The sequence below is a fragment of the Chanos chanos genome, chromosome 9 (genome assembly GCF_902362185.1).
Source record: "Chanos chanos chromosome 9, fChaCha1.1, whole genome shotgun sequence".
In the NCBI taxonomy this organism is placed as follows: domain Eukaryota; kingdom Metazoa; phylum Chordata; class Actinopteri; order Gonorynchiformes; family Chanidae; genus Chanos; species Chanos chanos.
Genome location: NC_044503.1, coordinates 18,784,839 through 18,798,005, shown reverse-complemented (window position 1 = coordinate 18,798,005; position 13,167 = coordinate 18,784,839). Strand labels below are relative to the sequence as shown.

At 38.6% G+C, this 13,167-nt stretch overlaps 1 protein-coding gene across 1 annotated transcript in view; it reads right to left on the bottom strand.

Annotated features, from left to right (window-relative positions):
* Positions 1 to 6,810: 6,810 nt before the first annotated feature.
* The window catches only part of si:ch211-251b21.1 (probable glutamate receptor), a 29,969-nt gene continuing 23,612 nt past the window's right edge, over positions 6,811 to 13,167 (bottom strand). The window contains exon 10 of the mRNA XM_030783534.1: positions 6,811 to 7,165. Coding sequence (XP_030639394.1) covers positions 7,067 to 7,165 — 99 coding nt within the window. The 3' untranslated portion in view covers positions 6,811 to 7,066. The remainder of the gene's footprint in view (positions 7,166 to 13,167) is intronic.

The following is a 13,167-nucleotide window of genomic DNA, read 5'->3' as shown; positions in this document are numbered from 1 at the left end:
GGATGGAGTGTGGAGCGGCGCTGCCACTAAGCTAAAACGCTTTTGCAAGACCCAAGGTTTCAATCAGAAAGAACATAATGATAAAACTCTCACTTCTAGAACACTCTCCATTCACGTCCGCTAAGTTAACAGCAATCGAGACTCCAGATGACGTTTTGACCATAATATGAACAATAGTTGAACTCAATTCAGTTCAAGTGAATTTGATTCAAGTGCTGCACTAGTGCTCTAACAAGTCCAATTAATGCAGCGTGAAACCAAAAATGGGGAGGAACCATGAAGCGCATCCCTTCAGCCCCTCACTATTTAAGGGGTGCCTCTCTGGAATGAGAGACTCAGTGCAAAGTTTCCCTGTGCAGGCAGCTCATATGGTATGGAAGGGTAAAACACGTTGAAAGGACTGTTTTTTTTTTTTTAATGTGACCAGATGGCCAGTGCTGACCATACCTTGATAATTCTGTACATGTACAAATGTGGCATGTCTTCTGGGTAAAATTGTATCAGTCTACATGGCAAAATTGTGTGTACTGACATAATGAGATAGCTTCTCCTGTACTTAAGGGGGCCATGCAAACATGCAATTTGCATCTGCAGGCAGTGTGACATCTAGAGGGCTGATGTAATACTATGCCCAATGTCTTTGTAAAGCAAATACACAACTCACAACTAGTATAGGCTGAGTACATTTTGTCTATATCTTTGGCCAAAACTTGTAAAATGTTCAAGTGAGAAATGTTAGCAAATCTATGCCCTTGATTTCAGTTGCTCATGAAGTCCATTAAGGAGGTAATGTGATACACTGGAAAAACAGCGCTTGTGAGCAGATTGTTTCATATACTTAATAAGAAGAATTAAAGAAAGAATGTGGCATTCTTCAAACCTGACTTTGCCACCTCTCGCATGTAAAAATGTGTTTGAGTCCAAGAATGCTTGAGACAATGCATAACTATATGCATGAGATAAAAGAGTTCTTAACAATTAAATGAATCACAATAGGTCTTCTATAAAAAAGAAAAAGCCAAGCATTGCCAAAAAATACAAGGTGCATAGTGTATTTGCTGCTTTTGGATGTGCTGACAAACCAGAGTGTCTTTAGGGAATACACAGAATGAATGTCTCATAAGCTGTTTTAGTTGCCACAAGGAAATTTTATTACTTTTGGAATTCAGAGATAACTACTCAGCTGACTGCTGCCACTTGAACTATCACTGTTTAGTACCTCTACTGCTAATCTATCACCCCCCTCCCCTCCAGCACAACTGATTGTAGTTCTCAAGTGAAATGATCAAAAACCACCTTGAAAACAAGATGTCAGTCGTATATGACTGGCCAGAACCTGAACCTTCAAGGATGTGCAATGCTTTCTAGGATTTGCAAATTTCTACTGTAGATTTATTAAATTACTAGATTAGATTAGATTCAACTTTATTGTCATTGTGCAGAGTACAGGTACAAAGCCAATGAAATGCAATAAGCATCTAACTAGATCTGCAAAAGAGTAGCATTATTTACAGATAAGTGCAGGTATAAGTGAGTACTACAGCACAAGTGGTGCTATATCTTACAGTATGTACAGAGTTATTGACAGTGGAGAGCAATATATATACAGATTAATATATATGTATAGTATATTAAATATGTTATACATAGAGGTATAGTGGACATAGTAGGAAAGGAGAATGTATATATAAGGGCTGTATATATAGTATAGACAAAATATGTGCAGTTGCTTGTATGTGCAATATAAATAATAGTAATCTGAACAACGTGAGAGGTTCATCCTGAGCAGGAATGAGCAGTGCAAATATAAAAGTACAAAAGTACTGAGACAGTGCAGTAATGAGTGCAATAAAGCTTAGCACTGTGGTACAGAGTTCAGCAGGGTCACAGCCTCAGGGCAGAAGCTCTTCCTGAGCCTGCTGGTACGGAGAGTAAAAAATCCATAGTTAGGATGGGATGCATCCTTGATAATGCTTTTTGCCCTTCCTAGGCAACGTTTATTGTAAATGTTCTCAATAGTGGGCAAATGGATGCCGGTGATCTGTTTTCACCACCCGCTGGAGTGCTTTTTGGTCTAATGTGGAGCAATTGCCATACCACACTGAGATGCAGTTGGTGAGTATGCTCTCAATGGTACACGTAAAAGTCCACCAGTATCCTGGGACACAGGTGAGTTTTCTTAAGGTTTCACAGGAAGAAAAGGCGCTGTTGCACCTTTGTGATCAGGATGGATGAGTTCGGGGGTGAGATAGTCAGAGATGTGCATGCCAAGGAATTTGAAGCTAGACACACGCTCCACTACAGCTCCACTGACAAAGATTAGGGCATGTGCATGGCTCTTGGCATGCCTGAAGTCCACAATGATCTCTTTGGTCTTCTGGGTGTTAAGGGCCAGGTTGTTGTTGGCGCACCATGCAGCCAGGTGCTGGACCTCGTCCCTGTAGGTCAGGCCTACCACTGTGGTGTCCTCTGCAAACTTGATTATAGTGTTAGAAACATGAACAGGAACGCAGTCATGGGTGAAGAAGGAGTACAGAAGAGGGCTCAGCACACAGACTTGTGGCAGGGTGAGAGTGAAGGAGGAGAGGTTGTCTAGCTTAACAGATAGTTTGTCAGAAAGTCCAAAGTTCAATTGCAGAGGGATGTGCTAATACCAAGCTGGCTAAGCTTGGAGATCAGCTTGGAGGGGATCGCAGTGTTGAATGCTGGGCTGAAGTCAGTGAACAGCATTCTGACGTAAGAGTTGGGACTGTCCAGGTGGGTTAGGGCAGAGTTGAGTACCGTGGAGGTGGCGTCCTCTGTCGACCTGCTGGTGTGGTAGGCAAATCGATGGGGGTCCAGGGTAGTGGGCAGACAGGATTCTAGATATGCTAGAACCAGGGGTGTACTGGGAAAGAAATTCAGCCCTGGACTTATCGGGACTGGCCGGGGGAGGGGGAGTAGATGAGGGTTGATTACAGTATATATGTACAGTATATATGACAGTCCTTTACAATTGGACAGGGGGAAGTTTAATGTAATTACATGTGTATTCATTGCAACCCTAATCTACACAATAATATGCAAATGTTTATCACATTTTGTGCCATGTTTTAAGATGTTTTAAGGTGAAGGATGATTACATATGTAGAGTATGTACAACAGTGAGTTACAGTTGTGGGATCTAGTGTGTAATCAGTGTGTAATCATTAGATTTAGCACCCTAGTCCTTGCTGGTAATGATAGTCTTTTATTTTTGACAGGTGATTCTGAACATATTCAAAAGCTTTTGCAATGGAAAGTATGTCTATTCCAGGACATATTTCAGTGGGCACAGACCTATACAGTCGGCCCTCCTTTAACCAACCGCGGAACGAAAATACTCGGAGGGAAAAAAATCAGAAAGTTCCAAAAAGCTAAACTTGAATTTGCTGTGCACCGAGCACTATGCTGAATCCACGCGAATGACGTGATGTGTAGGCATACCATGCTGTAGCCTGCAATTTCACAGAAGCTCAATCTCCCTTCAGCACTTTTTTGAACATTGTTCACCTCGCATCTCGTTCGTTCGTTAGACCTACTTGTGTTTTTAAAAAATTGCGCATTCTCTGTTTATAATTATGTTTTCTATATGTAGGCCTACTTGTAATTTAAATATTCTGTGTTTTATTCTATGCATTTCTCTTTCAGGTCATTAAATGAAAGCAATCCATAAGTGCTGAAAGAAAGAAAATGTTACGTTGTTGCTGACGTGTACTTAGGCCTTCGGTGGTTGCATCTGTAAAGACCCTACTGACTTAATTTGTTGTCATTATTCCCAAAACAATACAGTATAACAACTACTTACACAGCATTTACATTGTATTAGCCAGATTAACTAGACCCAAGACTTCTGTTTGTGGTTGAAGTAGAGGCATCTGAGATCTCTCACCATGTCAGAGCTCACCTCTCTATTGTTGAATACAATTATGATGTAGGGGACAGGGCATTCTTATTTGGCTCTTGAAGAATGGAGACATTGGTTGGCACCCATACATGGTTCTCACTAACTGCTGTTACTTGTTATACTTGTGGAGAGTCCAGAGACTCGACCCAAAGCAAGCCAGGTTGGCTCTGTTCTGCATTGATTTCAGTTTCACAGTCAGCTACTGTCCAGGCACAAAGAACACTAATGTAGACATTCTCTCTCAACAGTCCAGGCACCAAGAACTTTAATGTAGACATTCTCTCTCAACAGTCTGAACAACCTAACCCTCTACCAGTTCCAGACACTATATTACCTCCATCCTGTCTAGTGCACAGCAGTTAGATGGGAAAACTATAGAATCATTCAAAAAGCTCTCCAAAGTCCTCTCCAGATCCAAGTCCTGCTCGGTGAGATCTACATCCTCAGCTTGTGCAGTGGGTACACACATCCCTTTGTTGTGGACACTGAGGTGTAACTCACCACATGACTAATGACCTGAAAATTCTGATTGCTATCACTTTAAGATGATGATAAGGATTTCATTCTCTGTTGCTCAATCTGTCTAAGACCCCATGATCTTTGCCAGTAGGTATGTTGGATCTAGGGGCGGACGATATTTAGAATATACTCGATGCTTGTTCTACGTGCGATATAGTAAATGACTATATCACGAACATCGAGTACAAATTGTCACGTAATTTTTTTAAGCCATCTGCATGAGACTTGATTTGCCGTTTTGCTTCTCTCGCTCTCCTATGGCTCTTGTTGCTGCATGATTTTGGGCACTTCCCAATTTGCGGCGGAAGTCCGAAAGTCTGTAAGTCCAGTCTGCAACATGCATATGCAGCAAGAATAGTGTACGCCACATCCTGATTTGCATTCCGCTTTTATGACATTACATCATCTCTCTGTGTCCCTGAGAAGGGTCTATAGCTGTCTCGTAGATTACACGAAAGACCCACTTTACTACATGACACACTCCCTGAGATCACTTCCTGGATCCTAACTCTAACCTAAGGCCTAACCCTAACCATAACCATAACCAAAGTCGATAAATCATGTAGTAGGTGTTTTGTGTAGTACTGTACTACCGCAGTCAGACCTACTTGGTGTCCCCTACCCAAAGAAATGGTTTCACATTACACATGTACTTTGTGCTGAATTGTTATATTTAATTAAAAATGCAAGAAACTTAATTCACTTCCAGCGAATATCATAGTAAGGTAAGAATGGACACAGTAATCACATCACAAATAGACAATTTAATTTATATTAAGAATTTACTCACAAATTCTCACAAATTACTCACAAATTACTTTTAACAGTTTACCGTAGAGTTAACTAGTATATCTAGTAACTATAAAACTCTAGAAATACAGAATTTATTAATAATAATTACCTTTTAAAAATTAAATCTTAAAAGTGTCGAAAGAAGTTAAAAGTTAAAAGTTGAGCAAAGGCTGAGAGCACTATGTGAGCGAACTAAAAATGATTTGGTGGTTTTCAAACCTGAAGTGACCTATGCATTCTTGCTGATAAACAGTTTAAAGGAAAGTGCATAAACAGCTCACTCCTGTAGTGAATGTTATGCTTAGCCTACAGAGAATCTTTGCAAAACACAGTACTTCAATAACATCATCAGAAGTATAGGCTAACACTCCATCTTTCAATGAAAACACCACGCATTTTTTGTGCTGCGCATGCGTGTTGCTGACCGGACTTCCGCACTTTCGGACTTCTGCCACAAATCGGGAAGCGCCCAAAACTGGGCAGTTACAGCAAAGAAAAAAACTCACATACATATGTCACACACACTCGCCCACCTATCCAGATCACTCTCCTGGGTGAGTGTGTATGACGTATATAGGTGAGACATGTGTTTTTGTACCTGGAGGGAACAGGGAAAGAGCCTGGAGAGAGCAAAAGAGTTAGTTTATACGTGTTGAGCTCAGAAACGTTTATAGAAGATGGAGGCGGACAGATTGGTTCCCGAAAAGAAACAGCACTGGATCCATTGTCTGGCAGTGGTTTGGGTATCGCAAGGAAAATGTTGAGTACTGTTTTGTTAAATTTAACTTGGTTTTACTTTTTGTGTAAGTTTAAAATTGTTCCGATAGAAACCACAAATGAATGTAAACAAGAATGTTTTAATGCAGACATATGTTGCAGGGACTACTAGAATCATCATGCCTATGTGATTGTATACATCAGAGAGTTAAACTGAGCATTTATGAAGTACTTTAGAGAAGATTTTGAGATATATATTGAAATATCGTGTGTCAGGATATAGCCTAAAAATATTGTGATATTATTTATAGGCCATATTGTCCAGCCCTAGTTGGAACCATTTCCCTCTCCCCATAGACCCTGGTCACACACTTTAATGGACGTTATAGCCAATCTACCACCTCATGGTTTTAGAATGATACGACTCATAGTAGACAGATTCTACTATGAAAATGTGCTAATTAATCCCTCTCCCTAGACTACCCACCGACCTGGAGATGGCTGAATGCTGAATGCTAATTTAACCAGGTTTTTGGATTTTTGGAATTCAAGACGACATCTTTTCTGATAGAGGACAGCAATTTACTTTACAAGTAGAGTGTTCTGCAAACACATGGGCATCAGCATTATCTTGTCCTCAGGGTACCACCCACAGGCTAATGGCCAGACTGAGAAACTTAGTCTGGAGATTAGGAGATACCTACAATAATCCTGTTTCACCAACCAGTCGGACCACACACACCGAGTGCTATATACTATAGTACCACAAGTATGGTACTATACTATGCCATAATATACCATACTATCACATAGCTTTGCACTGAGGTTAAACACAATAAAACGATTAGACTAAGATATGCATCAGTAGATATGCTATTTTTATTTTAGACTGTAAGCACAAAAAGAGCATGAAGACAAAGGAACAAAGATGTAGCATGCTTGGATAAACTGATTACCTGAACAATCATTTACTAAAAAACAAAGTGAGACTAATAGTATTGTCATTAAAAGTGAGACTTCCATTGCTTACTGGCATTATGTATCAGTATTACAATAAGTGGTACTAGAAAAAAATGTTTGGTGGAGAGAATGTTAAATTCTCAAACATAGTATTTAAGCTTTGCATTTCTCAGAAGTTTGCGCTGGCATCTTCTCTCCACTTCCTCCAAATCGCTGACTTAGTTCAGAAGACAACACCGAGCAGCAGGATTTCTGAGGAAAAACCCAAACAAATAAACAAAATCAGCTTAGTCTGGAGCCAGACCACTAATAGTCCTCTTGTTTGTTTTCTTAAGTTTGCTCTCATATGTTCTTTACAGGAGCCATAAATTATATTTTGTATGTTTTTTTTTCTTAAATAGGTTTCAAATGTACAGAGAAACTAATGAGATGGAACTAATGTCAGTAAAATGTAGTGGTGTGCCCTCATACAGAGATCTCATGAATATCAGGCTGCTATTGAAGTACATTGTCTGGATGTCAGCTGAGCATAAGGCAATGATGTCTTGCTAGCGTAGCGCCAGTGAACAAATGGCCTATTATAGATGCCTTCTCAGTGGATTTACAAGCATTACGTAGTGATCTCAAAGATATATGTGTGCTGTCTGGGTATGGGTTGGTATGGTTTAAATATCATCATACTCATGGGAAGAACGAATATAAATATATCTTTTGCCAATAGGACACACCATCTTTATACTACTGTAGGCAGTGACGTAATGGGAATGGCTGGTCTCTCATGACGTAGGCGGAATCAGTGTATACTCTGATAATACATGGCATCTAAAAGCCACAACAGAGAAAGAGGTATAAAGGAGGGTGTCTCTCTTATCCTGGATGCTTTTATCCTTATTTTTGGGTGATAATAATCTTTGCCCGGGATAACTGTAGAATTTATGAGGATTTGAAGGAGAGGCAGAGCTAATGATGTAGAGGACAAAAAAAGGTTGGGGAGATGCCATTAGTTTGTTACTTTAGGGGCCGTAGCATAGAGGTTATTTTGCCCAACCAATCCTCTTAGAGACAGACACCACTTCATCTGATTAGCACAGGGAGAAGACACAGATGAGACTGCAAAGCAAGGGAGAGACAGGCAGACTAAGTAGATAGCCAGCTGGAAAGCAAATGCGTGAGGTACACAACCCTTATGAACCCTTATGAGATTTAAAGTAAAACTAATCCAATATTTATTTCAGTGTTACACACAAGAGCTGATCCTGAATCAGTATTTTACTTTGAGACAGTTACTTCGAATTCAATATTTCAACATGCCAAAACAGCCTCTGTCCAATTGATGTTACAACACAAATCAACAGAGCTTGTGGTTACAGACGCTGCCTGCAAACACTAATATCTGGTCATTGTCTGTAGCCTCAAGATCAGTGTTACACAGTAGTGTGTAAGTGGGATAAGTTCAACAATCCCTCATCTGCAGCCTACCATGGATATCTGCTACCATTCTGAGAACAAAAAGAATGATGTAATACCAAGCTGATATCACACTACTTGTCAGAAATAGTTTATATTAGCATATAAAAATCTCACATTAAAGTATGTAACTAAGCACTTCAAGAGTTATCCTACTGCCAGTTGTCTGTTGTTTCCCATTAATAATTCCAGGGGAAATGGCTATATTTTTTGGGTGGATGAAAAGGCCAGGTCCATGGCCCTCTGACTCAGAGCTGGTCAGTCAAGGTAACATGCACGTTATGATCCGCTGTGTCTGTGTGTTTAACATGTCACTCATCTGTTATTTATGCTGTTGTTTTTCTGTTTTCCACTTATTTTGATGATTTACCTGTGTCCTATGATTGGCTGAATTAAAAAACAAAAAATAATAATATGAATAAGAAGAGTCCTGTGGAGAAACAAAGGAAAATAAAGGAGGAGGAAGGGAAGGTAAAGGAAAATAGAGACAGTTCAATAAGAAATGTCAGGGAAAATGCAATTCTAACCATGGAATTTGCTAGACTTTTCTACAAGTTCAGATATAATAAACTATGGTATGAAACCCCAAGGATTAAAAACACACCTGAAAAATTGAGACAAAAGGTTCTCAGCAATTCAGCCAGCAGGAAAAAATGAAGAGATCATCTTTCAAACCATTTTTTTAAAGATGTTTGAAAAAATCTTTTTTTTGATAATGGAATCCTTTCAAAATACCCCCATACACACGTTTCGACTTGGGGGCAAAATGTCTATTCTAAAAGTGATACTGCACTGTTTGCTCCTACACACACACATATACATATGTATATACTTATGCATATTCATATGTGTGTGTATGTATGTATGTACGTGTGTGTGTGTGTGTGTGTGTGTGTGTATATATATATATATATATATATATATATAGATAGATAGATATATACACACACTATGAGGGGCCAAACAGGAAATATAAATATATATTATATATAATGTAATTTATAGCTGTTTATACAAAAGTAATTCCTGAATATATAAATATGATTCTGAATAAATAAATGTAATTCCAAAACCATAAATGTAATTCTCAATATATAAATGTAATTCTGAATATATAAAAGTTAGTTTATACTCAGGCATATCACAAGACAGTTGTTTTTCATTTTTTAAATAATTTCTCTTTTTTTCTTTATAGGCTACTGAGTGAGCAAAACAAGTTTAACATTAGCATCAGTAAAATGGTACAGTACAAGACAGTCAAGTAAAAACGTTAAATAATTTTAATTTGGATGAGGCAATAATTTAGACTTCATTACGGGGTCCTTATTTTCTTGGTATTAGGACCTTCTAAGTAGGGGGCTATATTGAACAGGGAATTGGCGAAGGGATGGCCCGAAGAGGTAGAGAAATAGTAAATAATCTCATAACAAGCGTTGGTTTCATAGAAACCCTTGCTGCAAAATTCGACAAGAACGACAGAACACCGTGCGCTTATGACTCAATGGCAAGTTCCAGCAGACACCAACGGCGGAAGAAGTCTGCATGCTATTTCGCCAAATCGGTCTGGAGAAGTGCATCAGGTTGTAAACAAGAGCAAGAAAACGTTCTCCTGGTTTAAGGCCTCAGTGAAAGACTGTGCAGTTTGGTGTACGCTTGAACTTGCCATTGAGCTATAAGAATACGACCAATCAGAGTCAAGTATTCAACAAATCGGTGTAATAAGTTTAAGTGATTGCACACACTCACTGTGAACAGTGAATTTGTCCTCTGCATTTAACCCATCCAACACACCAGTAGTGAACACACAACAGACGCAGGAGCAGTGGGCATCATTCCTCTGCACCCGAGGAGCATTAGGGTTAAGTGCCTTGCTCAAGGGCACACAGCCATGTTAGGCCTGGGAATCAAACCGGCAACCCTCCAGTCACAAGCCCGGTTCTCTAACCTTTAGACCACGGCTAAGTAAGTAAGTAAGGGATGTATAGCGAACCGGTCATTATAGTGAAATAAACCCCGATAGGGTGATGCAAGACCCCGACGCGAAGCGAATATTTAAAGAATGTTCTAAATGACATTAATGTGTCCTTTAACAGTGGCGAACGCTGCCGTCCAAATACCAAGAAAATAAGGACCCCTTAATGAAGTCCAAATTATTGCCTCATTCAAATATAAATTATTTAAATGTTTTTGCCTGATTATCTTTGATTGTACTGTAAAATTTTATTGATGCTAATCATAAACTTGTTTTGCTGACTCAGTAGTCTATGAAGAAAAAAAATAAATTATTTAAAAAAGAAAAACGACTGTCTTGTGATATGCCTGAGTATAAACTAACTTTTATATATTCAGAGTTACCTAAATATATTCAGAATTACATTTATATATTCGAAATTATATTTATATATTCGGGCTTATATTTATATAATCAGACTTACATTTATATATTCGGAATTACTCTTATATATTCAGAAATTATTTTTACATATTCAGGAATTACTTTTATATGTTCAGTTTTATATTTATATTTTTCCTGTTTGGCCCCTCATAATATACACGCCTTATATCTTATGTATATGCACTGCAGACATCCTGTACTTTATGTATTACCCAAGATTTTTCTTTCTGTAGAGGTCTGTATATTAGTATAAGTCAAAATGTGTGACCTTTCAGACTTCCAAAGAGGGCAAATTGTTGGAGCACGAATGGTGCTTCAGTGACAAAAACTGCTGAGATGATTGACGTATCAAGAGGAACTGTTTCTAAAGCCATGATGGCATACCAAAAACTAGGGAAAACTAGTTCTGGGAAGCATAACTCTGGATGGAAGCCAAATACAGCTTTATCATCAGATGACTTCCTCCAAATACAAAGCCAGTTTATTAGCCACATGATTTTATTTAACTGCCAGTCTGCCACCACCACCCACACATCACCTCTGTTCAGCCTGCTGATCAGTATCCGATATCTATTCATTATTCTATGTGCCATAAGTATTTAAACCCAGCAAGACCTGCCTGAGTAGGCTAATTGCATATTAGACACATAGCATTATCAACTAATTTCTATCACCAGTTTTTTTTAATAACACAAATACCCCCAGATGGATGAGTAAAATGACTCCAACATTTGACTGAGTGCTCACTGTGTTGAGGGCTTTCATTGGCTCCTCTGTGACAGGCATATATTTTAATGTGGAAACTCTCTTGCTGCAGGTTTGTTAAAATCAGGTTTGCTGAACCAGTGAACAAACATAACAATATTCTGTATTGGAGAAGATTTTTAAACATGTTTGTGTTTTGGAGAAACAGAGGGCCATGATATCATCATTGCTGGTCTGGCTTTTCATTAGAGCCCAATTGATATATCGGCGTGCCGATATTATTGGCCAATATTAGCTACTTGCCGATAAATCAGTATCGGCGTTTATAACGGCCGATGAATGGCAATTAAAAAGAAACGGAGAGACGGAATATGTTATAAATGTTTTCGTTGCGTAGTTTGTCCTCTAAAGGGCACACTACAACTGCATTGTTGGCGACAAATGTGCGAAAACAACAAATGACAACAATCGGCTGACCCAAGCAGGGTAGCCCATGACGGGGATTATCTGTGTTCATGGTAAATTGATAATTGTCACTTGAAATACATTACTCAAATAATAATAAACATCCCCTATCACTTCTGCTCTTAGCCCAAATAAGCTTGACAACATTCATGTCAGCCATGCCTGGTTTTACTGCAGTAATGTGAAAGCCCATACCGTCAGTCAAACATCAAAATTATGTTAAATGTTAGGGTATCTGAGTGGTGTAGGCTAAGCTGTCGACAAACTTGATTGTAGATTTATCTATGAAACAGCGCAGCAGTTCTAGCGAGTAAACAAACAATGGTCCTATCATTTCTCCCTAAAAAATTTCTGGCAAAATCGCCTACAGCAGGTTATAACGCTATCCATCACTAAATGAGGTTACCCACAAAGCTAGCTAATGCCATCTTTATCAATGGAAGACCGCTAAAGTTAATGCGCGGTTTTAAACTCATTATTTTGGTGAGGACTCTTAAATAACTACACATGACAAATGTTAGGGTAAATCTTTGTTTATGTTGTGGGTTTCTGGGGAAGAAAAAAGAATATCAGCGGCTATATCATCATTTTTTAAAATCCTCAAATATCGAAATCAGTATCGGTCTTAAAAATCCTGTATCGGTCAGGCTCTACTTTTCATGTCTCAAATCTTATGCGTAATCTTCAATATTTTTGGAAGTTTTATCATTCAAGAAAAATTATTAATTTCTTCCATGTCTTAGCCCAGCGGTTCCCAAACTTTTTAGGTCACGCACCCCCTTCCACATCCTGACCAAGTTGACGCACGAAATGGTTAGCAATTATACGCATGTTATGCAAGTCCAGAATAACCTTTAAATAGGCTTATTTTGGTCATGTCGACTGAAACAGTAAGGATAATTTAGACGTTGCTTTTTTTTTTTTATTCAAGGTCTTTTTATTTGTTTTTCAAGTTGTACACAAACATAAGCATACATTAATGCATCCATTCAATTCGTTGTACAAATATTTTCCCTTTCCCCATAACCGCAAACCATAAAAAAAACTCAACCCCCCCCAAAAAAATCCTCCCTGTTGCACCGTCCCACTTATAAAGCATGTCTGTCTTCAGATTCATTTTGGATAATCATTCTTACAATCCTAACATATCAGGTTTATACAAAAAAACAAAATGGACAGATATTCATGGAAGTAAAATTTCAGTAATATCCATCTTTTCTAC